Here is a 27,289-nt window from a genome sequence, read left to right as displayed (position 1 = left end):
AGATGTAGGGTGGGTGTGACCATCATTCAACACAGGGTGAGCTGGCAGCAATGCTCAGGCCTCTCCCATCAATGTGGGTGATGGGGGGAGCTTCAAAGATGCGTCGGGTCAGCCCTGCCTCCAGGGACCCCTTCATGTGGCAGGAAGATGTCTGGGGGTGCAGCGAGCCACGCTGTAGAGAGCTGCTCAGGGCCTCGGAAAGGAGAAAGACCTGCCACAACCGCCCTCTGCCCTGGGTCCCTTGGGCAACCAGGCTGTTCAGTCCCTGCAGCCCCTCCTTCCTGGCTCCTCCAAGTGACTGGTCCCAGGTCCATCCCTTCTGAAGAGCCAGGACAGCTGCCTCATGGACTGCAGAGGAATCGGGACCGGGTCAGAGTCCAGTCACCCTCAGAAGAGCAGAGAGACCTTAGGAAATGCCAGCTCAGAGACTTCTCATCTAAGATGAGGACATCACTGCCTGCCCTGGAGGGCTGCTGCCAAGAGCAAGGAGAGGCTTGTAAACTGTAAAGTGCCGTGCTCATGGGAGGTGCTGGAGGGCCCTGAGCTACCTCTCTGGGGCTACTGGGTGGCTTTAGACGATCTCCTATCGAGTTCTGATCCATGTGGGGAAATTAAGAGACAGAGAAGCAAAGAAATTTAATGAAGCATTTGTGTGAGTTTCAGAGGAATTTCGATTCCAAAGGCAGTTTTTATGGGCAGCTAAAGTGTCTCCTTGACAAAAATAAGTTTCTAACGAGGAAGTTATAGAGCAACTGATGAAGCCCAGGTACTGTAAATCATTAGCAATGGCCGGCCTCCTGCCAGGGTCACTGGAGGAACTCAAAGATGAAGAAACAGAGATAAAGAATAAAAATAGAAAATAGATCTCAAAAAACACAAATAGTTCTCAAAAACACTGGAAAGCTGCTGATAAGATTTTTCTTCTTTATAAAAGCTCAGGGATAGTCCGAGCATTAGAGGCCACTGAATGGTACCTTTAGGAATAGCAGAGATGGGAGGGAAACCTGGTTAATGAGAGACTAAGCCACCCCTGCTGTGGCTCTGGGGCTGGCAGGTTCAGGAGGAGGCAGATCACAGAGATAAAAGGTGAGGCACTCAGAACCCTAGGAGGAACACTGATTTCGTTTTTTAAGGCTGAGAAATAAGAAAGTAGCAGCTAAAGGCTAGCCCCTAACCAGAACTCTTTGTCTGGCAGAAGTTCATGCATTTAGACTCATCGGGGTAGGGACTGGAGCTAGGCTGTCGGGGGGGCCGTGGTGGGAAATAGAGGCTTTGACAATAAATATGAACTATCACTCTGACATCCAGACCTGTGGCTGCTACTCCCCCAAACAGCCTTTGTTAGGGCTCCTATCGTAAAATCCCATGGATAGGGTAGCTTGGAAACAACAAAATTGTATTTCTCACAGTTCCTAAGGCCGGGAAGTCCAAGGTCAAGGCACCAGCAGATCTACTGTCTCTCCTCTGCCTGGTTTGCAAATGGCACCTTCCTGCCAGGGTGGGAGGGCCAAGGCAGCTCTCTGAGGCCTTTCATAATAAGGGCACCAATCTCCTTCTTGAGGGCTCCACCCTCATGACCTAATCACCTCCTAAAAGGGCCCACCTCTTAATGCCATCACTTTAGGGGTTAGGGTTTCAACATACGAATTTGGGGCTGGTGAGGGGGGACACATTCAGACCATAGCAGAGGTTTTTGGGGCCTGCTTTAAAGAACAGAGAAGGCTCAGCTGAAAATAAGCCATTGATTTGCACAATGTGGATCTGCTATGCCATCTAATAGTAATTTGCCTTCTCTGTAGATTGAGGTAAACTTCAGAAACAGCCCATTGGGTCTGGAAGGGCACTGGGCTAGACCATTAGGTTTTGTACCAGGCCCTGAAGCTCCCTGTGGAACTGGCCCCTTACTATCCTGGCAACCCAGTGGCTTCAAATAACAGTTGAGGATTCAATGAGGCATCTCTGGTTTGAGCAGGAGGCCTGCAGAGTGTGGTCAGCAGTGATTGGTTACTGGGAGGAGGCTTTAACTATTACAATTTCACACAGTCCAAGACCCCGGTTTGTTGCTTTCTTTTAGCCAAACTTCAATCAATCACTTGCCTGCAGACATAGGAGCTTCCACGCTGTGCTCAGAAATGACCTTGGTGTGATGGTTTCTTCCAAGACCTGCAGAACACACAGCAAGAAGAAACCAGTGGGAAAACGAATCTGCATTAAATGAGAAGCACCTTGCACCATTTTAACACATAACTCCGTTTTGCAAACACTCTTGGCTTTTCACCATAATTCAATTGACAGTTGGAGTAACTAGAAACAGTTTTCAGGGGAAGGGCTTTTCAACATGAAACTGAAGAAATCAGTCAACAGGTCTCTTTCCCGTGGATGCTACTGGCAGGTAACCAAAGTTGACTGGTTAGATAATAGATAATGAAACTTGTAGCCACAGAGGACTAGAAAAATTAATTGCATTTCATGAAATTGTACCACAAGTTGCCAAACTGAAGACACACTTTATGGTTCGGGTTTCTTTCTGCATTTAGTCACCGAAGTGGCGTCGCGCTTCTCAAACTGGGAGCCCGGGAAATGGCCACAAGTTCTCTTTGTGATGTTGGCCGTCTTCCTCCACCAGCGCTAAGGTGGTCTGTACATCGGGAGAGAGAAGTGGCTCCTTTTTAACCCTAATGGATTTACACAGACCATTCTCTTCATTCTCCTAAAACCCAAGCCTTAGTTATCTCGGTGCCTGGGGGACTCCGTATAGAGCTGTAAACATCACACCACACAGTTTGGCTTTATGAAAATCAGTTTCTTCCTATGAAGGCATCATTTCTTGGGATGGACAATATCAGCACTTCCAGCTCTGCCCCACACTGTCTTGGGGACAGACAAAGGGGACGGAGCACCAGTGGGGAACCCTCCAGGGTCAGCAGAGGCGTGCACCCATCACCCAGTGTGGAGAGGCCTCAATGGGGCAGGGAGCACTGCCCAAAGCGGGGGAGCTTCACTTGCAGGGAGTGAGTGGATGATGGGCTTTGCATCATTTTGGGTTTACTCTGCCCAGAAAGCTCTGGGAGCACTTGAGGACTCACACTTAGGCAGAAGTTGATCCCGTGTTTGCTATGATGGAGAGGAGATCCTAACCATTGCTTTTTCTCTTAGAACTTTTCTAATCAGAATGGATCTCGCTGTCAGGAGGCCAGGGGCCATCAGAAGTGAGCTATAGCCAAGGCGATTTCCTGGATATGCAGACCAGGGGAGCTCGGTGCTCTCAGACTTTTTTTTTGGTCTAACAAGAATCAATATTTAAGATTATGCAATGTCTGTACCAGCCTGAAGTAGCTGCCAACCCAAGGACAAGGGTTGGATAATTTACAATGCAAGGAACCCATTCTTTTGAGAGGGGGAAGGGAAAAAAAAATCAAGATTTAAGCTTCTTATCCTGGGCTGAACTTTTCTCCTCCATTCTTAATGGCACTGGGCGTAAATAAACCATCCATTCTGTTTTGTATGAATGGTCTGTACTTTGCACAGATTCTGTGGAATCGACAGGCCAGTTTTAGATCCTTGACCACAGGTCTGAGCTATGACTGCCTTGGAAACAGCACTTATTTACATTTTTTTCAACGTATAGTACTGTCATTTAGCCTGATCAAAATCTACCCTGATCTTCTTTTGCCCCAACGATCAGCAGAGAGAGCCTTTTTATTGTCGGCGACTAATGGTTCTTCTGTCCCATATTTTTAACGTGAAGATTAAATATTTATAAATGCCTCGTCAATAGCATCCCATAACCAGGTCCTCCCGAAGCCGCAGACCGTGGCCCGTGCTCACTCACATGAAGTCAGAGGTCACGGGTCAAGTGAGCAGCTCGCAGCGGCTGTGGGGTGCATCTGCTGTCACCAGGATCTGGACAATTATTTAAGGGTCAGGGCTTGTTTGTCAAAAAACCCACATCATGGCCAGGAGAAGTTTCCTTTGTCTCCATAAAGCCCCTTCGAGTGAGGTGTTTACTGGAATCACAGGCTCCTGCTCCCTGCCGGTGACCTTCCTAACACTGTCCATTTTGAGGCCAGGAGGAAGCTCCCCTCTTTCCCACCCCTCAGAAGAGAATATTGGTGCGACACTTTCCAGGCCCTGGGGGACAGGGGCCATGTGGATAGGGATGGGGAGAAGGGACTGGGATGTCCAAGGTGCCTGTTCCCCCTGCTGAGGATGGGGCTTGGTTGGAAGCCAGTGGTGGATTTTAAACAGAAAGCATGCACCCTCTGTGCTCCTGGAGACCCGTGTCGGCATGGGCCTCAGGGGGTGGGACTGCAGATGGCCAGCGCCAGGAGAAGGGGGCAGGGTCCCGAAGAGAGACCCCGGCACGGACCAGGGCGGTGGCAGAGTGAGAGGAGGCTCCGGTGGGTGTTCAGGGTTTAGTTGACAGACAGAGGCAGTAGAAAGGGGTTTAGCCACCCCAGGGGAGATGGATGAGAAGCCCAGGCCAGCTGCTGGAGCACAGCAGCTCTTCCATGCACACTGTTCCTGTTCCACACACCTTCGAAGGGCAGCACCGCTACCCAGGTGAGCGAGCCTTCTTAGCCTGGAAACAGACAGTCCCATGAGGGAACCCTGGGCAGCGACCTTTCAGGGCCTGGCTGGGGGAAGTGGCAAGCCAGGAGCCACTTGGCAATTTTGGGCAAGCCACACACTCGCTCTGGGGCTCCGTATGCCCTCCTGGAAGGTGCAGGCAGTGAGCCTTGCTTATTTTCCTTAGAGGGCTCTTCACAATATGAAGTGGGATGGTGGGGTCCCAGGGGCTGGAGGGTGAAGGGAATCGATGGTGGATAAGGCCTGGGTGTGACCCACTGCTGGACACAAAGGGCTCTGGGGAAAGGACATTGGCAGGGTCTGTGCACCAAACATAACCAAACCCTATTAAAAACATGGGGGGCACTTTCTGAAGACTTGAAGGAAAGAGAGCGAGGACAGAAATCTCCTGTCTCACCCTCCCACCCTGAATGCCCTCCCGTGCTGGGGCAGAGGGAAAAGGAAGCCCGTTCGCTTTCCTGGCTGTGCTGCCCGCGAGGGACTGGGGCTGCTGGCAGGCTGCACATCACCTTGACTGTGGCCCCGTCCAACCCCTGACTCCAGAAAATAGAGCCAGGGTGACACAGGAGGTGACCCAGCCAGGAGGAGTGAGACCCGCCTGGCTCAGCCCCTGCTGCTCTGTGGGCCCAGAGGCTCCCTGTTCTTCTACAGTGGGGAGGCTGCCATCTGCTCTGCCCATCTCTTGGGATTACTGTGAGTTTCCATAAAATGAACAATGTCCACACAGGCACAAGCTTCGGAAACTGTCAACTGCTGTCCACGTATAACGACTACTCTGGTTTTCACGTATGAACTCATGGATGCTTCTTCAAGCTCCTGGGGTCAGGGGGACCACCCTCCTTTCTCAAAACAAGTCAGAAAATATCCAGAGTAAGTCTGGCATAAACTTCTAAAACTCAAAACCAGCTCTGTAATTGCAGGGCATGCTCATGATCCCTCCCCTCCCCCTGCTTCTCCCCACCATCCCCCTCATCCCCTTACCCTACCAGACTACAAACTCCTAGAAGGCAGGGCTGGTTTCTGGGGCCTCCTGCCTGGGAACCCCACCAGAGAGGGAAGGAAATGAATATGCAGCCCTGGACTGTAAATCTCAATGTCTGGAAGGCACTCTTCCAAGACAGGAATGCGAGACGGCTAAAGCACCCTGGTTAATAGTGATGCATTGATAAAGTGATATTGATCATTATTGAGACTGGTTGGCCATCCATGGGGAAACACAAAACCAGCAGGGCAGCCCGGGCGAGCATGCACCTCTGTGGGCCGACCCGAGGGACAGCCGGCCCTCATAAGTGCCTCGATGATGATGAACATGTATTGATTTCTTTAGTGCCTCTCCTCAGCCCCAGAGCACTTCATGCACTTATTGGAAAGTGCCTGAAACCAAATTGAAGACAGGCCCAACGAGGAGTATCAATCCAAACGTTAAGGGCATCGGAGGGCTCTGGAGCCAAGGAGGAGAGACAACAGGTCTTCAGCTGCCCCGGTTCCAAACACTTAAGGAAGTGCTATGCCCCACTCTGTTCAATAGCTGCCTCTGCCTTGCCAGGAAGACAAAAAAGAAGAGGTTAGTGTCTACACACGGCTTCCAGGGAAGGAGCTCGAGCAGTCTGCAGATCTGTGGACATCCCTGCACGCTGTGCCCCTCACTTCCCCTCCCCTGTCTTGAGTCTTGGGGCAGTTCTGCAGCCACCCGCCAAGGCTCTGAGTCCCCTGTGGAGGGGCTGCTCTGTGGCATGGCCACCTGCAACTCCACAGTCCTCAGGAACCCATGGGGTAGCTTGCCAGGGAGTGATGCAGGATGTCTGGGCCCCAGAAAACATAACCATTTAGTAAAACTAAAACCATTGAGTCTTATTTGGGAAGAATTTCAAACTCATAGGAACACTGCAAGAATAACAATACTGCAAACACCCATCGACCCTGCACCCAGATTTGTTACTGACACCGTTAATGTTGTCATCATGGACTTCTCCGCCTACAACTGTGTATTTTCTGAGCCACTGTGGGGGGAGATGAATGCACTGTGGCTTTTCATCCCCATACACTTTCTGAGAGGAAAGCGTTAGGGACATAGCCTCAGTGCAGTCGCCAGCTCCGAGGTGTAATGCGGACACAGCACTCTCTCATTCACAGTCCTATGTTGTCAATTAACCCAGTAATCTCCTTTCTAACATTTTTTTTTTCTTTCAGTCCAGGATTCAGTCCATCGCAGTTAATTGCCATGTCTCTTTAGTCTTCTTTTATCTGGAACATCCTCACAACATTTTGTCCTGTCTGACATCAACATTTTTGAAGAAACACCCAAGCTTTTGTTGCAGCTTGCACACCGTGGCAGCTGGGCTGCAGGAACCTGCCTCCACCTCCCATGGACACAGGGACCAGCCCCAGCCCCAGCCCTCCAGCCACAGCCACGCCATGTCCCTAACCAGTGAGCTGTAGGGGTAAGCCTGTGGCTGCATGTTTGAAGGAGCCCCACAGTGGGCCTGGGGGGCAGAGGCTGCATGTCTCTCTGGAGTGGGCTCTTTCTGGCCATGACTGTGGCTCACACACTCATGATGTAGGCAGCCCCTGCTCTGGGCGAGTAGGGTCTGTGGGGCCCAGCGACCACCAAAGCTCACACCAGAGCTCACCCACAGCTGGGAGAACCAACTCCTGCCTCAGCAGTGCCGCCAGAATCTCTGCGTAGGTGCGAGGGTGCTGGGCACTGGGCCAACCTGGCGAAGACTGGCATTCTGACTGAGGTTAAAGGCGATTTGAAGAAAGAGGAGCTGAGGGGATGAAAGAACCATCAGAAAACCCCTGTGTGTCTCATTCTGCTTTGGAGTGGGGTCCCCTGAAGAGCCCCAGGTGCTGCATGGGCCGGGCGGACTCCAGGGAAGTCCAGGCGAGTGCTGCCTCCTCGCCTCTCTCCCACCTTTGGAAACACTCAGGGCCCTGTGCTGGCAAGGTGCCCACCTCCTGAGGAGAGCAAGACCAGAAGCGCCCAGGAACACAACGAGCCAGCAGGTACTGCAGGAGTGCCAGCCTGGGGTGTGGGCCACCCCAGACACTGACACAGAACCTGGAGACGGTGGCCTCCCTGGCTGGTTCCATGAGCCCAGGTCATCTGTGGGCTGCACTGCAGCCAGGCGGATGGCCTTGAGGCCTCGGGGGCCTGGGACACTCCAAATGGCCTCGCTCCTCAAGCTCTGCAGCCCACTCTGGGACAGATCCCTTGAAAGACTGCCGATTAGGTTCTCAAGAGTTCCCTTAAGAAGAGGGAAATAAGAAAGCAGGGAGAAGAAAGGGAGGCAGGTGCTTGGAAATGGGAGAGAGGGAGGTCAGCGGTGAGAGTGGGACAGTGGAGGCAGTGGCGGTGGGACACCCTTGTGAGATGCCTGCTGACCCCCAGGAACGCTGGTCCAGGGCAGCTGCTCTGTGCAAAACGAGCACATGCCTTGCTCCTCAAAATGACCCTACCCTGCAGTGGCACCATGGCACAAACTCCCACGGAAAAGGCTTTGGCAGTTCCCTTAGAGAATTATATATTAGAATTTTATACCACTCCAAGCCTTGTACAGGAGAGAGGGCATCTTTTAGAAGCGATGTCTCTCGTGAACACTCTGTGTCATGGAGCCAGAGAAGGTGAAGCCGTGGCTACAAAGAATAGGGACACTGAGGTTCAACCAGGACCTAGAAAGACCCATGAAATTAATCAACATCTGGTGTGGTAGACGCCTTCCTAAGTTTATCTTGAAAAGTCTTCTCATACTCCCTTTGCAGGTGACTTTGCTGTAACTGTCATGGGGACTGCGTCCCCTTCCCTTGGAGGTGTCTGCCCTGTGGCTTGCTTTGACCAACGGTAGGAACTGGCAGAAGTGAAGCTGTGTGAGCTCGGGGGCCCAGCTCCAGCCAACACACCCCTGTCTCCACCCTCTTGATGCACAGCCCTGAGGCCAGAACATAAGGAAGCCTCCTGGAGGATGGAAACCATACAGGAGGGAACTGTGGGGCCCCCATCGACAGCAAGCAGCAGCTGGACAGGTGAGCCAGGCCATCTCGGACCCTCCCACCCAGCAAACCCTCGAGCTGAAGGAACCATGTGAGTAAGGAACTACCCAGCCAAGCACAGAACTGGGAGAAACAGCAAGGCATCACCGTTGAAGCGCCGTGGTGGTCTGTTATGTAGTGACACATCACTGAACTGGAAGTTGGGTGCTGTTCTAACACGAACCTGAAACTTTGACCTGGTTTTCAAAGCAGGCATCAGGTGGAAGCTGGAAAGGTGCTGAGGAAGCACTGGGAGAGCCGTGAGGAGGGGACCATGGGAGGCTGGAGAAGAGCAACCTGAATGAAGCAGGGACAGAGCCACCAGCAGGACCATTGCCAGCAGTAACCTGGAAAATAGAAAATGTACCCAAATAATTTGTAAATATGGATGAAAACATTTCTTAGTAGAGTGTTGAAAGTGCCAATTAGGAAAAGATATAGGAAAAGAGAGATGGGCTAAAAACCAAACCAAAACCAAAACAAACCCAAAATCCATTTAGTTTGCAAGCAGAATTCAGAGGGAACAGAAAAGTGTCCCCAATCCTGATTGGTTCATTGAAAAATGGAAGTATTTCTCGTTTTCGGTTTCAACAGTCAGCAAAATATCCCTAACGGAAGAAATGGCCTCAAAGAAAGGACTGATTTGAGGGTCTGCTCATGGGATCCTTTGTTGAGGCCTCAGAAAGACTGAAGGCAGTGCCTCAGGGAACCTCTCAACAAGGGGAAAGAGGCTTCCTAAGAACCCATGGAGCACTGTCTCATAGGAGCCTGACATATCCAAAGTGAAGAGGGGTCTGTCTTGAAAGGAATTACAGTTGTTCTTTTTTTGTGGGGTGGGGGTGGTGGTGCATAGAGAAGCCTCAAGCTCCAATAAGATTCATAGGAGACTCATAAAATTTTTGAGAGAAATGTATTAATAAGAGCACCACCAGCTTTCACTAAAAGGGGCTGATATCATTCAAAATTAAAAGACACTTCTGGGCCTCCAGCTTCCTATGGGCTGGAAACAGGAAAAGATGCTCATCTTCAAACATGGGCCATTTCTGATGGAAAATAAAAGATCCTTGGAGAATAGAACAAGAGAACAATGGAGAGAAAAAAGGACTAGGAAGCCCCTCCTGAGAGCAGAACTGTGCCTTAATCAAGGAATATCTTCTTCCTCTAGAGTAGGGGGATCTGACTACCTGGGCCCTTCTGAAGCTTAGGATTGGTAAGAACCAGTGACCTCCATTGTGCCTCATGTTCCTCTCCTTTCAGATGGGGGTGACTGTTGTGATCATCCTGGCCCTGCTGTGGGGTAACATGGCTTTTTAGTTCACAGATTTCTGGATCAAGAAGAATCACACCAGAAGAGCCATGTGTACATGTCCAGATGGACCTGATGTTGATCACAGCACTATGGACTTTGAGCCAAGTCCCCTAACTGGGATAAGACTTTTAGCCATACTGGAATGGGAGAAAGAATATGGTGTATGTGGGAAGAAAATAAATAATTTATGGCCACATTGTGGAACGTGATAAATTGTTTCATGGCCACAGATTCTTCCTTTGAAAAAGGCATGACCCTTTGCAATGAAACTCTGCCACATCTCCCATACATTTCTCAACTCTATTACATGAGGACTGGCCTTGTGACTTTGCCTTGGTCAATAACAGAATGTGGCAGAAGTGATGCTGTGTGCGTTCAGAGCCTGGGCCTCAGCTGGTCTTGGGGCTCCTGCCTTTGCCCTTTTGGATTCTTTCTTGAGACCGCCAAGTAAGAAAGAAGATCTAACCCACAGGAGGATGGCAGGCTACAAGAGACAGTGAAAAGGGCTAAACCTGGGAGTGGGACCAACCTGGACGGTCCAGCCCTATGGACCCTCTTGCAGAGTGGGGCCCACCCATGGGTGAACCCAGATGGAACCAGCAGAAGAGATGCCCAGTTCACCTACAGAAATGTGAGAAATAACAAATCATTGTTGTCTGAAGTGATTACATTTTGGGATAGTTGGTTATGCAGTAATAGAAAACCATAATATCTACCTGGCACTTTGGGAGGCCGAGGCAGGCAGATCACCTGAGGTCAGGAGTTCAAGACCAGCCTGGCCAATATGGTGAAACCCCGTCTCTACTAAAAATACAAGAATTAGCTGGGTGTGGTGGCATGTGCCTGTAATCCCAGCTACTTGGAAGGCTGAGGCAGGAGAATCACTTGAACCTGGTAGGTGGGAGCTGCAGCCTGGGTGATAGAGCAAAACACCGTCTCAAAAAAAGAAAAAAAAAAAGAAAAGTATAATATCTAGCATGACTGATCCAGACCCAAACAAACAAATAAAAAGGAAGGAAATATGAAATACTAATATCAGAATTTTTTTAAAAGGGAGACATTTATATATCCTAATGATATTAGGGGTGAGTAAAGGGATATTGTGAACCTCATTATGCCATAAATTCAACAAAGAGGAAATGGATAAATTCCTGGAAATACATAACTTTATGATAGACACAATATAAATAGAAAATGTAAACAGCCCCATATCTGTTGTTTAAATTGCATCTGTGATTAAAGATCTCCCCAAAAGAAAACTCCAGGCTCCAAAGGCTTCACTGGTAAATTCTACCAAATATATGAGAAATAAGTAAGACCAATTTTACACATTCTTTCAGAGAAGAGAGGAAGAGGTGACAATTCCCAATATATTTTATGAGTCCAGCACAAACCTAACATCAAAGCTGGAGAATAATGAAAGAGCAAAAAAAACTATAGGCCAATATCATTCTTGAACAGAAACAAAAATCCTTCACAAATCAAATCCATAATGTGTAAGAAATAAAATATAATCATGATCAAATGAGTTTACTCCAGGAAGTCAAGATTGTTTTAACATTTGAAAATCAATTGTAAGTCACATTAGCAGAGTAAAGAGAAAAATCATACAATCATCTCAAGAGACGAAGAAAAAGCATTCAACTCATTCATGGTGAAATTCAACTCACTCATTTTGAAAACTCATTCATTTTGAAAACTCTCAGCAAATGAAGACTGGTAGAGAACTTCCTCAATGAACTAAAGGGCATCTATGAAATACCTACAGCTAATATCATGCATAATGGCAAGAGCCTGGATGATTTTCCCGTAAGATGCAGAACACGGCAAGAATGTCCATTCTTTCCACTTCTACTCAACATTGACTGGAGATGGTAACCAGTGAAATAAGGCAAGAAAAAAAAAAGACAGACATAAAGATGGGAGAGGAAAAAGTAAAACTATTATTTTTTCACAGATGACATGATCAGATATGATGAAAATCCTAAGTAATCTAAAACTATTAGGATTAGTTGGTATTTTTTTTAAGTTTATGAGCTTCATGGACATAATTAAAAATTGAGTCAGTCGTGAAAGAACAGGAAAATCTAGGAAATGATCATGGATTGGAGGAGACTAAGGAGCTATGATGGCTAAATGCAATATGGTATCTTGGAATGGATCCTGGAACAGAAAACCAATGTTTGTGGAGAAACTGGTGCACTCCTAATAAAGTCTATAGTTCAGTTACCAGTGTTGAATTGTTGTTAAGTTCTTAGTTTTGACAATTCTACTATGGTTACATAAGAGGCTGATGTTATGAGGGTCAAGCTGGGTCAAGGCATATGGGAACCCTCTGTACTATCTTTGGAATTCTTTTTATACGTCTAAAATTATGTCAGAATAAAAAGTTTAAAAACACAAAAGACAGGGGAGGCTTCTTGACTATGACAGAAGCAGAGTGATTCTGGAGGCAGCTGTGTGGCAACCACCCTGCCTCCGGGCCAACTCTGCTGTCCACATCTGGAAGTTGTTCCTGAGAGCTCAGCATTTTAAACTTCCTTCCAAACATCCTGAAGCTACTTAATACCCTATAATCAATCCCTTGCTGCTTAAAAAAAGTCTCTACTAAGAAAATGAAAAGCCATGGATTAGGAGAAAATATTCCTAACATGTAGAACTGACAGAGGGCTTGTTTCTCGAATATACAGAACTCCTACAACTCAATAAGGAGGTCACAGTATAAAAATGAGCAAGGTGGGGGCCGGGCACAGTGACGCACACCTGTAATCCCAGCACTTTGGGAGGCTGAGGTGGGCAGGTTGCTTGAGCTCAGGAGTTCCAGACCAGCCTGGACAACATGAAAACCCTGTCTCTATGAAAAAAAAGAAAAGAAAAGAAAGAGAAAAATGAGCAAGGGAGCAAACAACCACATCACCAAGATGTGCAAAAGCCAGGAAGTGCTCCACGCCATCAGTCATCCAGGGAATGCACAATAAAACCACCACGAGACCACCCTTCACACCCACCAGGGCTGAAATAAAAAGGAATAGCAACCTTGAATGCTGTTGAGGATGATGGGCAACATACCTGGCTGGTGGGTGTGTAAAATGGTGCAGCCACTTTGGAAACCTGATAGTGTCTCTAAAGGTGGATGTACAGCTGCCCAGCCATCGCCTCCCATGCATGCACCTGGGAGACAAAATGCCTGTCCACAAAGAGGCCTGAGAAAGAATGTCTACAGCAACTTGATTTATAAAAGCCAAGAGCTGGAAACAACTCAACGTCCATCAACAAAAGAATGAATGAAGAAACTGTGGCATGCTCTTAAAATGGAATATTAATCAGCCATCAAAAATGTTTGGACTTTTGAAACAGACAACAAGGCTGAATCTCAAAGCATTCTGTTGGACGAGGGAACCTGACTCAGGACAGTATATGGTGGGATTCCAGTTAGCTGCAGTTCAAACATGGCACCACCTGTCTCCAGCACTTTTTCATCTTCCTGATCTGAAATGCTGCCCTCATTATACCCTAGCTTCCTGCTTCCTTCTCCAGCAGCCCCTGGCAACCACTATTCTACTGTGTGTCTCCATGAATCTGACAATCCTATGTGTCGAATGTAAGGACAACCACACATTCTGTGTTCTTTTCTGTCTGGCTGATACCACTGAGCCTAGCGTCTTCAAGGTTCATCCGTGTTGTAGCATGTGTGTGCATTTCCTTCATCTGTAAGGGTGAATATTCCATTGTGTGGATGTGCCACACTGTTCATCTATTCATCTATCCAAGGACATTTTGTGTTGTCTCCTCCTCTTACTGTTGTGAATGATGCTACTATGAACATGGGTGTGCAAATACCTGTTCGAGAAAAGGTCTCTACCTTGACTGGGGTGTTGGTTACACAGGGGTATACACCTCGAACTCATTAAATGCTACACAGAAAACCTTCATGTCCTGTGATCACCCCTATTCCCCTCGTGCCCACCAGGGCAGGCTTCGTGGCCGTCTTCCATTCCTCTGTGCCACCTCCCCCTACCCCCGCTGGCCCCGCCCTTGGGGACCTGGGAGGAGAGCCCCCTTCTGCCTCCCCTCCAGCCTTGGGGCAGACCTTGGTCGGGGGTCTCCTGACCCCTGCTTGAGTTGTTACTTAATTCAACTCCACACCCAGCTTGGCCTGGGAGACATGTTCCCAGTGGGAATGGGCACAGGGACTCTGGCTGAACCCCTAGAAGCCACCTGTCTGGCTCATCCTCCCTCTGACCCACCTGGAGTGGCCCAGGGGCAGGACCAGGCCCCTGTGCCTTCGGGGAAGTGTCCTGTGTTCCCCTCGGCTTTTGGGGGCTCCTCGTGGAGCACATCAGGCTCTCCCAGCATGCTGGGGTGGCTGCATATTTATAAAAACACATCAGCAATAGAGTTGAAATGGGCTTAAGGATCTCTTGCTTTTCTGGAGGAAAGTTCAGTATCGCATTAATAAAGAGAAACAGTAGGAATCATGGCAAAAATAATAAAAAAGCAGCTCTGTTGGAAAGGAGGAGCTGAAGCCAGCAGCTCTCTAGGGAATCTATGCCTAGTCTTGAGCTAATACTTTTCTGAAATAAGTTTGATCTGCCTTAAACATAATTAAAACCGCTTACAGTTTCTGCAGAGAGGATGCAGTGGTCGAAGTTCTGAAGCTGAACTAACTTGTGTGGCCTGTCTGCTTGGGCATCAGTCTTAGCGGTGAGCTGTGTCTCACCCACGTGAGTATGAACTGAATTTTCTGTGTCCTGGTTATTGCACATGCTGGAGACCACACAAGCCTAGCGTGCTGGTATCAGCTGTTGGCAAGTCTGCTTCCCAGCTGGGCTGCAGGTCCCAGCCCCAGGGACTCCATCCAGTTGGCTTGTCTGCCCTCGTGGAGCTGAGGCAGGTGAAGAGAAGCCCACCCTGGACAAAGCTGTCTGTCCAGTCTGCAGCTGGAGCCGCCTAAAGGCCTCCTGAGTACCACATACCCAGGCAACTCCACAACCAGGTGGGACACAGAGATCAGTGCCGCTCAGGGCAGGTTTCTGCTCCCATGGGGCTTGATAGGTGGTTTCTAAAGAGGCACGATCTGTGAAGCCTGCTTTGCTGCCTGGCATTTGGCAGCCATGCTCAGAGCACCCCTGCAGCCCAAGTCCTCGTCTGGGTCTCTCCCCCTACCTGCTTGAGGTTAAGGGGTCAGAGCTGCTTCCTATCCCAGGTTTCATCAGGGGGCCTCTCACATGCCCACAAACACAGGCTGGCCTTGGATGGCAGCAGCTGGCCTGTCCAAATGTCTTTCAAGCACTCTAATTTTCCTGGTGGTTCTTCATGGTTTCCCTCCATAAACTGATATTTAAGAGGGATTATTTGATCTACAAAGCACACAGTGTATCACTAGTTAATTCATTAATGATATCAAAATGATATATTTGGATAATAGATATACTAGCATTTTGTAAATGTTAAAACTTTTACATAAAATATTATTGCCAATAATATAAAAAATTACTATTGCTATAATGCCACACTGTCAGGATACCTTTGCCCTACAGAATTGTACTAATGTTAGGGTTCAATTCTGGAAATAGCATTGTATATGCAAAAATTCCAAAGGCAGGCCTGTTTAGTTAAAAATAAAAGTAAAAATGGTTCAATCTAATGCTAGATGTGTCATTACTGTAAACCCAGAGAACCTTTCTTGAGGTTACAAAAAAGACCATATGGTGCCCATTTTAAATTCACCAACTACATAAAAGAGGGAGGATATGAAACCATTTACTGAAGTCAGAAACCTGCTGAGCAGAGGCTGGGCCTGGAGCAGCCGTGGGGCTGCAGGCAGCTCTGGGGGGCATTCTCCACCAAGCCCACTGCATCGTGCAGGGCGGTGGGGGCTCCTCAAGACTGACCACATCCACATGGCTCACAGGCAGTGACTGACAATGCAAGGGGGGATAACGTGTGGCATAGCAGGTGGGGACAGCAATGAGCCTCAAACTTGATAGTCTATAACTGCTGTTGTTAACAGCATCCCTGCAGTGGTGTTCAACACAGTCAACATTTCTCCCATTTTTCTTGCCTATCATCTATTTTTGGGATGGGGAACTGAAAGATATACTTACTTTAGAGCTGATTTTATTTTTTCAGCATCATCTTCTGTCCTTAAACTTTTTTCCTTCAAATTACCTGGAAGCCCCTTGAAGCCATCTGGTGTTCATGGAATTCGCTCACATCTTACTTGCCTTCTGGAGCTGGTGACCATTGGTGACACATGCGGCACTAGTGTTTGCCACGCCCTTTAACAAATATTGGAAAGATGTCAAGTAACAATGGTTGTAAAGAAGCAGCACGTCTATCCCCAAATCATTTCCCGACACCATCTCAGTTCAGAGATTCCTTACAAAGGAAGCAGACGCAATGCTGCCCTTCACCAACCGAGGGACACCCCAAGGACAAAAGCCCAAAGATACTGACCACACAGGAAGCTGACTTTGAAAATTAAATACTTTTGGCAAAACACATTTTTTCAAGTTTTTAACTTAAAGTGAGATCTGATTAAAATGTTTTATGTTGCATTATTTCCTTTTTTATGTGCTAAATTAAAAACCAATCTTTTACCATGGAGGATTGCCAACATATAGAAAATAAACAGAATAGTATAATGAGCCTCAGACACTTATAATCCGGCTTCCACACCATCAACATTTTGCCAACCCTGCTTCATTTATGCTTCCTGCCCCCATTACTACTTCTTTCAAAATGTTTACATGCTTTGAAATGCACAAATCTTAATTGTATATGTTTGACAAATGATACATTCATTTAACCTATATACCCATCGAGCATCAATTTTCCATCACCCCAGGAAATTCCTTCATGATTCTTCCTAGTTCAATCCACCTCACTCCACCCTGGGCGACTAACCTTCTGAATTTTGTTTCATCATGGATCAGCTAGGCATCTTCCAGAACATCACATAAATGAAATGCGATGAAGTGAAAAGCGTTTGTACCTCTGTGTTTAGCTTCTTTCACTCAGCATAACGCCTATGAAATTCATCTATGTTGTTGCATACATACATAGCTCATTTCTTTTCAGTTGAGTAGTATTCCATCGTATGAACATAACAAAATTGTTTATCCATTCTTCTGTTGGGTGCCATTCAGTTGTTTCTCATTTTTGGTTATTATAAATACAGTTTGCCAAGGTATTCTGAATTTGTTCTTTTCCAAGGTTGCTTGACTCCTCTCAGTTCTTTGCATTTTCAGAGGTGGTTTTTAATTTTTTTGTCAGTACCTATAAAAGCCTGCTGGGATTGTGACTGGAACTGCTTTGAAATTTTAGGTTAATTTGGGGAAGAAATGACCACTTAATAAGATTGACTTTCCAATCCATGAACATTGTTTATCTCTCCATTTGTGTTTTCTTCAACTTCTCTAAGGAAGGTTTTGTGGGTCTCAGTACAGAGGTCTCACACATCATGTATTACATCCCTTGCTAAGCATTTTGGTTTTTATGCTATTATAAACAGTGCTGCTTTAAAATTTTCCATATTTCCAGTTGCTTGTTGACAGTAAATAGAAATGCCGTTGGTTTTTGCATATTGGTATTATATCCCATGACCTTGCTAAATATACTTAGTTTTTCCCTTGTTGATTCATTCACATTTTTATGTAAACAATCAAGTCATCTGCAAATAGTAGCAGTTTTACTTTTTCCTTTCCCCAACATTATGAATTTTGGTTTACTTGTTTCATTGCACAGCCTGGCATATCAGGTACAATGTTAAACGGAAGTGAGGAGAGCAGGCATACTGGCTGTGCCCCCATCTCAGAGGAAAAGCACGGCAATGTTTCACCATTAAGTATACTATCTGTGGACTTTTCATAGGTGACTTTTATCAGATTAGGATAGTTTCCATTTACAGTTTGCTGAGAAATTATAATAAAGGAGTGCTGAATTTCATCAAATATTTTTTCTACATCTACTGAGATGATTGTTTTTTTCTCCTTTATTCTGTTAATGTGTCAAATTACATTGACTGATTTCCAGACCCTAAACAAACCTTGCATTCCTGGGATAAACCCACTTGTTCATTGCTTGATTTGATTTCCTTTGCTAATATTTTGTAAAATATTTTTTTCATTTCTGTACATAAAAATATTGACATATCTTTTTTCTCAATATCTTGGTTAGGTTTTGGTACCAGGTTTATGACATAATCTTTCAAATCTGTTTTATTCAAATGTAACTACGTGTAACTTAAATGTAGATACAGACAGAAAGGAGAAAGGGCAGTCATGTCTCAGTGTTATTAGAATGAAAATATGTTTTTGCCATTGGGAAAACTGTTCTGGTCTGAGGGAAGGAAGAGAAGGATAAAGCTGAACGAGGAGGAAAGGTGGGAATGAGGAGCTCAGAGCTGACGAGGCATGGCCAATGGTTTAGGGCTCCTCACTTCTCCATTTATGATGCCTGACCTTGAACTTCACTGTCTTCTCAAAATGTTTCTTATTAGATTTTGGTTTTCAAGTTACAATCAAAGTCATTGGGAAATAGATTAATAATTGCTTTTAAAAATTAGGTCTAGAAATCAGCTGAAATAGGCCTATCAAATACTGTCTATAAAACAGCATTTTAAAGGTGATTGGAACAAACAGAGCTACCCCATTTAGCATCGCTGCCTATCAAGGGCCTGCCATGCCTGTGCAGTGCTGGCCGGTGGCTGGCGCCTGGGGGCAGTGACCAAGGGAGACACTGCTTTGCTTCTCAGGAGCCTGGAGCCCAGCAGGAGGACAAAAGGGAGGAGGCCCTGCCCTGGCAGGACTGGGAGGGCAGGTGTGGAGGCAGAGTGGTGCTGGAGGTGAGGTACAATGCAGCCAGCTGCATGGGAGAGGTGAGCAGAGCAGCAGGACACCGTGACGGACAGTTGAACCAACTAAGGACCCTGGCGAGCTGAAGACGGCCCGAGGGATCACCACCATCTTCTGGGCCAGATATGCCTGCCCTTCCGACATCCCACCCTGTGGGCTTTCAAAGCTCAGGCTGTCGAATGCAGACACCACAGCAACCCACTCTGCAGTTGCTAAGGTAACCACACTCTAATATAAGTAACAGAGTGAAATTAATCAGGGCCTGTAACTTGGGTAACTTCCTCATGCACCAGCGTAGCGTCTTTCTGTGGTGACAATGTGGGCAAGCCCTGTGCTCTCGTCCAATTTTTGAGTGTGAAAAAAATCACCAGGGCAATGGCACTGCGTACGCTGAGTTTGAATTGGGGTGACCAAGTCCACGCAGGCAGGGGCCATTCATTCTGGGGATGAAGGGCACCTTTGAAGAAGGGCAGATTTTGTCATCTGCTATAGGCCTTCTGTTTCTAAATTCGATCCCATCTTAAAACTTGCAAGATAGTAGATTACGAGGCACTTCCCAGTCTGACCTAAACCCCACTGCCTGCGCTCTCTTCATAGCAGAGCCATGATGTGAAATGTTATTACGGACTTTCTTCTTCATTATCTTCTCCACTAGAATGTAAACCCCACTGGGGCAGGGACTTCATGGTTATATCCCCAGACCCCAGAACAGTGCCTGGCCCATGGCAGGCTTGCAAATGCTTGTTGGAGGAATAAATGAATCCACTGGCGTATAAAATGGCAATTGTTGAATTTTATAGATTGAGAGTCCCTTTGAAAGTATCCAATTCAATCCCTGGATATGGCTGACAGCACGAGAGACTTGGAGTCAAAAAAAGCTGGATTCAAGCCCTTCTGATGACAAGCATCTATGAGCCTTGGTGAGTTTTATATCCCAGCCTCAGTCTCCCTGTTGTAAAGTGGATGTAACAGGCCTGGCCTCACAGGCCTCTGGAGGACTAAGCGAGAAAACACATGTCAAGGTGTTGCTGAGGTTCTGTGCGGGTGTGACGTGGCAGTTAGGATTTTAATGTGGAGAGAAAGAATCTGTCCACAAAAACCACGTGGCAGATCTGGCCCTCGTGGTCTGTGAAGAGGGTGGCTTTTGGAGGCTCAGGAGTGGTTTTTTTTTTTTTTTTTGGTATTGAAACTTAAAAAGGGATTAGAATTGCATTTTTAAAAACTGTTCAATAATGGAAGTTTCAATATCAGCTACTTAGGGAAACAATTTTTGGGGGTGTACCATTTAATTTATGTGAATAAGTTATGTATGGAAGAATGTATATTAACTCTTTCAGGACATAAGCCCAAAAGTCAACAGAAATTTGAATTTTTTTTTTCTATTTTCATGCTGAAATTTAATTCATCATGAATTTGTTTTCAAAGGTGAAATTTTCTTTCCTCAACTTTTACATGACTTTGTAATAAGAACAGTTGTATGGGCTCACAAAAATAAAAGACGGATGATGGAGTAGAGATGTTCAGTGTAAATATTTAGTACAGGGGCTGGTGGCTTTTAAATTTGCATCTTGAGCTGAGTGTATCTGCTGATTTCCCATCTGCTAATATTTTCCCATCTGCTAAATACCTGCTACCAGGGGAAGAGGACGTCTCTGTCTTTCTGGCCTTGCTTAACCTCCATGTCCCCTTCACCTGAACTTGGAAATAGCTCCACTGTGTTCAGGAGAGCACAGGCAGACACACTCTGGCTCTGACCAGTGGCAACAGTGATGACCCAGGAGCACCACTGCAGAAGCTCGGTTAACCCAGGGGGCTCATCTTCCTCCAAAGGACACCCTGGGGTCTCTTTCTGCCTCCATGGAGCTAGAAACCCAGGAAACAACAGCTCTCTGAGGACTCAAGGCCAGCACTAGAGAAGAGGGTCTGTCTTTCAAACATCCGCTGCAAACAAGACAGCCCAAATAGTGCACTTAGGAGCTGCAGGCTTTGGGGTAGGGAGGCAGAGACGCGGCTGGGCAGTAGGAAGCCAGCAGGGACGGTGGGCCAGGTCTCCTTGCTTCTGCAGTCACCCAGGGAAGATCTTTGTGCTCAGGGGGGATTTGGCTTTGGTGCCCAGGAAAGGACTGGAGCCTCATCCCCTCGCACACTGACTCCCTCCCCTGGTCTGCACCATCTCCCAGAACAGGATGGGAGGTTGCATGGAGCATAATGTCAGCACTGGCCCCTCTGCCCGGGGTCCCTCACGTGCTCATTCTGGCTCCAAATGGAGGCTGTGTGCGAGTTACGGAACTCACGCAGCCTCTGCTCGCAATTTCCACCAGGAAGAGCTGCTCCTTTTTCACTTTTAAACCCCAAGTAGGGCTAAAGAGCTCTCAGCCGCTCCCTTCTAGAGGGCCCGGGAATGGCCAGCCAGGAACGCGGCTCTCCCGCGGCCACGGGAAGGCCTGCTCTCTAGTGTCCCGACGAGCCCACAGGCAGGCCCCAGGAACAAAGAATGAAATGGCCCCAAAGAGCAAGAGTTACATTTCATGCTTAAAATCAAGGCCATCCCATGAGGAGCCAACCACGGAGACTCTTGATTGATGGCGGCGAATAATTATTCTCAGTGTTGCTGCGAGCTTGCCTTCGTAGAAAGCCAGAGGTGAATAAAATATATGAGAGCACATCAAAATATAGTGCAAGGACAACATATACAAACAGTACATTAAGCATTATGGAAGACAATAAACGGAGCTGGAAAACACATCCGAGTTAGCGCTGGGCCCGGAATCCGTGCGCATCTGCGCGAATGGGAAGCAGCGCCGCAGACGTCTCTGTGTGGCCCCTTCGGTCCTGGGAATACTTCATTAGTTGGAAAATCTGAGCAGATTAATTTCTACCGCCGCCTCCTTCCTGAAGGACAGGTTCCTGGGTGCACAGCGCGGCCGCGGCTGCTCCTCTGCCGCCAGGCCCCGGGCTTCCCTCCACACGCAGAGTGCAGTGTCAACAGAAATGCTACAGTGACATTTCTCTCTCTCTCAATTACTTGTAGGCTTTTCACTGCCTATATAAAATACATATTGTGCTCCAGCGAGATCCATTGTACCGAGGTCAGCGGGAACTCATTGTCCTTTTTAGCTTCAGAACAAGACAATACTGACATCTGTAAGATTTGCTGTAAATAATCCAAGTGCTATAGGTACCGGGTCAGGGGCAGGAGAGGGTAAAAAAGAGAGGAGGAGGGAAGGAAAAGAGGAAGGAAGAGGGAGGGGGTGAGGTGGGGTGAGGTGGGGAGAAGGGGAGAGGGGAGAGGGAAGAGGGAGGCAGAAAGGTGTTGTGAAATTTACTGAATGCTAAATCATACCGCATCCTGAATTGGTCAGGGGAAGGCTTCACCAAATCGTTTGCATCATTTCAGGGAAAAATAAATATTTGGCAAATACCTACAGGACAGCATCGGCTTGCATGCCTACTGCAGAAGGCCTTTGCTCCCAGGGCAGGATTTATCCTGCAAACCATCGCACCAGAGAGCCCTAGGTGCAGGGACTGTGCCCAGCCCTCCAGCGGAGCCACACATGTGGAGCTCCGGTGCATGGCCTCGAATTCTAATTGGGATGGCAGAAGTCTAGGATTCTGATTAAGTGCAACGGAGTCATTTACTTGACAGTTCAAATCAATAAGTTAAAATGGGGTGGGGGTGGGGGAACAACCTGCACAGTCAAAGATTCGAGAAGCAGAAAGGCCTACTGGGTGCCGGCTTTGCCCTGAACCGCCTGCCTTTTAAGTCGGTGTGTGAGAAAATCAAAAGCGTATGTGACAACCAGTCAGGGAGAAGCTCTTCTCCGAAGGAGAGATTTTTCATGGAAAAGAAAATTTGGCGACAGGCAGGGGACTGTGCCTGGGATGATAAATGAGGGAGAGAAATACTAAGGGAGACTCCGTGCAGGCAGAAGTGAGACTCCTGGAAGCCCCACTTGTCTTTTTCTTCTCTACCTGTGTAAGAGGCAGAGACCGTGCATGCATGTGCGAGTGTGCACGTGTAGGAGGGAGAGATGGAGCGTGTGTGCGTGAATGTGTAACAGGCTGAGACCAAGTGTGTGTGCACGTGTGTATGAGGCAGAGACCAAGCGTGTGTGAGTGTGCATGCGTTGTGCTGGTGGGACACACAGTGTGTGCACATGTGTGCATGTGTGTGCCTGTCCCAACACACTTCTCCAGTCCCTGGTTTGAGACCCTGTCCGGGGGTGGATAGAGAGAGAGCTGCTGATGAACTTGGCTTCCAGTACAAATGCGGCTGCTTCTCTGGGTGGGAGGCGATCGCCACACTTCCTCAGTCATGGACAGTGCTGATTTTGAGGCTGGCCCAGCAATAAATTCATTTCCACTCGGGACTTTTACCCTTAAAGACAAAATCTCTTCAGCCTGTACCTTTTCCCTTCGGTCATATCCAGAAAAGTGAGCATGTGATTTCAATTTGAAATTAAAAGTCATGTCTGAATAACAGAACTGCATTCTCATTTCCTAATACCCTGGTTTTTACTACTTTGCATTCAACTGTGAAAAGTCTTTTAAAACTCGGAACAGCAGTAAAACTTGAATGAATTTTTGACCCATTATTGCATAGCGGGTGCGCCTTCCAAGTTGGAGAGACTGCCAAGTTCTCACCACCTAATATTTCCACTTTAATTGTGCCACTTGAGAAATTTACGTGCCTCAAAATATGGCATGAATCTTACGCTTATTGCAGTATCATTAGCAGCAACATTTAAGCAACATCTGTGTGCCATAGAACTAATTGAAGTAGCAGAAGTGGCAGCTGTAAATCCACAGGAAGATGGCAGTTTGTACCCAGCACTGCTGAGCTAGCTCCTAACTGTCAGCCTGTTCCTGCAATCTGCTCTCGAGTGCGGCGGTACAGGCACACAATGTCCAAAAAAATACAGCGAGTAGGCTAATGATCCTATTAACCACTTTGCTGCACCAATTTGGCTGTTTTTCCAGTTTCCTTGTTGAATTTCATTATAAATTTTGCCATTCCTGTAAAAAGTCCAGTATGAGACATGTCTGACTTTAAACTACTTACCTGAGCCGAGAAACACTCGTCTGGCCAGGCCAAACTGAGGATTGATTTTTTTTTTATTATTGAATAATTCTTCCCACCACACCCTGGCTCCTTTCAATTGCTTAAATTTTTTTCACACACACATTTCTGTAAAACAAAAGAAAACAAAACATGTAAATCTCTTGTAATGTTGATATTTAAAGAAATGGCATTTTCTTCCCATGGACATAACATTTTCAGTAATCAATACAAGATGGCAGCCCTAATTTATTATTGGTGGGGAGTGGAGGAAGAGGGCAGAGACGGTGAGGATCTCCCAGAGTCTGCTGAGGTATAGATGCGGTCAGCTTATCTGAGAGCCTGTGTCATCCCTCCGCTACACAGTGGTTTGGACCCAAAATGCATTGACTGTTTTTCTTCAATGTGAAGAAAAATGAGGCCGATTCTCCCGCACAGAGTGCAAGCTAAGTTGGGAGCAAGGAAAGACCCTGGTGCCTCTTGTTGCAGAGAAACGAGGACTTAGGAGCCCCTGCTTTCCTTCCGAATATCCCCCCATTAAGCACAACTGGAAAAAACATTTCCAACACCTCCAAGAAAACCCAGCCCCATTTTGGTTTTAACTCTGCTTTTGCTTGTGTTTGTCTTGGCAGGGGACGGATGTTTCTCCCTTGGTGCCTGACCCTCAGACAATGATGTAACTGGTATCTTTCGAAGCACTCAAGAGTGCTGGAAATACACAAAAGAAGACCTCCTTCAATATATGATGACTGGTGTGTTTGCCAACAACCCAACTTCATTAGAAAATTGGCACGTCCACCCAGCTGCCATGTGACACGCCGTTAACTCCGGACATTTGTTGTCTTAATGCTCAAGTACTCAGGGACTCAACTGATAAGGGAGAAACTGTTTGGAATCCACTGAACCCCACGCCTAGGGTGGCCGCCACCTCGTGGTATTGAAAATCAATAGCCACATGACTGCTGAAAGGTCGGAGGTCTCCAGAATTAACTTCCTAGTACTAAATTACCATCCCTTGTTTCTTGGTTTATTTTCTAACAATAATACATTTTAAGGGCGCCTGGTTAAAAACCACTTACGAAACACACAACGAAGAAAACTGAATCACTGGCGAACAGCTGCCAGTTCCTCCCCCCAGCCCAGGGAACATGAGGATGAACGATGCTGACAGCTCCCTCGGCCTGCAGCCTGGGGTTGTTTCTTCAAAAAAATCTCGTTCTTTTTTGGTGGTGGTGTTTTAATCTTTATGGAAAAGGGTAAGCTTGTTTGGAAGCGATCCATCTCTGACTTACCAAATAATGCAGCTTAGTAATAAGTTGGGCACCACCACTGCCCTGGGATGCTGTCTCAAATGCCATGTCACAGAAGGGAGACTCGGGAGAAGGGGAGGCTTGTGGCATTTCATTGTAGTTGAGAAATAAGCTCCCATGGCTAACCATGTGGCATCATTTATCTATTTATTTTTTAAGTTTTGAATTTCAATAGCTTTTGGGGTACAAGTGGTTTTTGGTTTCATGGATGAATTACAGAGCGGTGAATTCTGAGACTTTATTGCACCCATCACCCGAGTGGTGTCCGTTGTACCTAATGTGTAGTTTTTTTTTTTTTTTTCATCCCTAGCCTGCTTCCCACCCTCCCGCTTCTGAGTCTCTAAAGTCCATATCACTCTGTATGCCTTTGTGGATTCATAGCTTAGCTCCCACTTATAAGCGAGAATGTATGGTTTTTAGTTTTCACTCCTGGGTTACTTCACTTAGAATAATGGCTTCCAGCTCCACCCAAGTTGCTGCGAAACACATTATTTCATTCCTTTTAACGGCTCTGTAGTATTCCATGGTGTATAGACACCACATTTTCCTTATCCACTTATTGGTTGATGGGCACTTAGGTTGGTTCCACATCTTTGCAATTGTGAATTGCGCTGCTATAAACATATGTATGCAAGTGTCTTTTTCATATAATGACTTATTTTCCTTTGGGTTGATACCCAGGAGTGGGATTGCTGGATCGAATGGTAGATCTGCTTTTAGTTCTGTAGGGAATCTCCATACTGTTTTCCATAGTGGTTGTACTAATTGACCTTCCCACCAGCAGTGTAGAAGCATTCCCTTTCCCCCACCCACACCAACAGCTTTTTTTTTTTTAAACTTTAATAATGCCCATACTTGCGGGGTTAGGTGGTATCTCGTGGTTTTAATGTGCATTTCCCTGATGACTAGTGACACTGAGCATTTTTTCATAGTTTTTTGGCCATTTGTGTATCTTCTTTTGAGAAATGTCTATTCGTGTCCTTTGCCCACTTTTTAATTAGATTGTTTTCTTTCTTGGTGATTTGTTAGAGTTCCTCGTAGATTCTGGATAGTAGTCCTTTGTATCCAGATGCATAACTTGAAAATATTTTCTCGCATTCTGCGGGTTATCTGTTACTCTGCTGATTATTTCTTTTGTGTAACATCATTTTCTTTGGATGTAACTTTGGTAGGAAATTCTTAAGCATGAATGTCCCCCACTGCCCTTTTTAGAACGTGTGCTCTCTTCACCTTTATACTCATAAATATTGAGGTGGTCAATAATAGATATGTGGTTTCCATCTGTTGATAGCATACTAGAAAATGAAACTGAGAAATAAAAAGTATTAACTTTGTTAAAAATAATAAAACACTATTAACAAGCAGCATATATAATTTTAAAAACTGTATTTTTCCATAGCAAAATAAATTAGTAAGAAAAGTGGCATGAGTTTTGTTTTGTTTTTTTTTTTTTTTTAGACAGAGTCTCACTGGAGTGCAGTGGTGCAATCTCGGCTCACCAAAACCTCTGCCTCCCAGGTTCAAGTGATTCTCCTGCCTCAGCCTCCCGAGTAGCTGGGATTACAGGCATACACCACCACGCCCGGCTAATTTTTGTATTTTTGGTAGAGACAGGGTTTCACCATGTTGGCCAGGCTGGTCTCGAGCTCTGACCTCAGGTGATCTGCCTGCCTTGGCCTCCCAAACTGCTGGGATTACAGGTATGAGCCACTGTGCCTTGCCTTGACTCATTTTTGAGAAAGGGTCTAGCAAACACCAGTCTCAGTAACCACCAGGCACTGGCGGGTCTTTTAATGTGAAGTTTGCTGAAAGTGTGGCCTTTGGAAGGGCTGGAGGCTCCTTCCCAGTCAGCAGCGTCCCTCCACTGAACCCCTTCTTCCACAGGCTCTCCTGAGAATTTCCTCCCAGGCCTGAAGGGCTCTTTGGGGCATTGGGTAAGTGATACTTCGTAACCTTTGCCCTTTGCACCGGGTCCATGCACGAAGCCTGTGTTTGGGGTGAGGTTATCTATCTAGATATGTTGCATCCCATCTTGCTCTGCTGCAGATCTGAATACTCTTGGGGCCAAACCTTGTTCTCCAAAACCCAGGCCCTGCAGGTAGGGGATCCCAAAGCCAAAGCCCTTGTGAGGTGG

At 46.8% G+C, this 27,289-nt stretch overlaps 1 protein-coding gene across 1 annotated transcript; it reads right to left on the bottom strand.

Moving 5' to 3' along the window:
* Positions 1-22: 22 nt before the first annotated feature.
* LOC129393255 (uncharacterized) lies at positions 23-16,019 on the bottom strand. Its single transcript, XM_063607206.1, has 6 exons — positions 14,176-16,019; positions 12,998-13,099; positions 12,692-12,782; positions 8,804-8,966; positions 2,094-2,163; positions 23-348 (listed from the first exon to the last, which is right to left on the bottom strand). Exons 1-6 carry the CDS (start codon positions 14,282-14,284, stop codon positions 23-25), a joined length of 861 nt encoding a protein of 286 aa, XP_063463276.1. The 5' UTR covers positions 14,285-16,019.
* Positions 16,020-27,289: the final 11,270 nt, after the last annotated feature.

Source organism: Pan paniscus, chromosome 8 (assembly GCF_029289425.2).
Source record: "Pan paniscus chromosome 8, NHGRI_mPanPan1-v2.0_pri, whole genome shotgun sequence".
In the NCBI taxonomy this organism is placed as follows: domain Eukaryota; kingdom Metazoa; phylum Chordata; class Mammalia; order Primates; family Hominidae; genus Pan; species Pan paniscus.
Note: the sequence above shows the minus strand (reverse complement) of the source record. Positions and strands in the feature narration are given on the sequence as shown.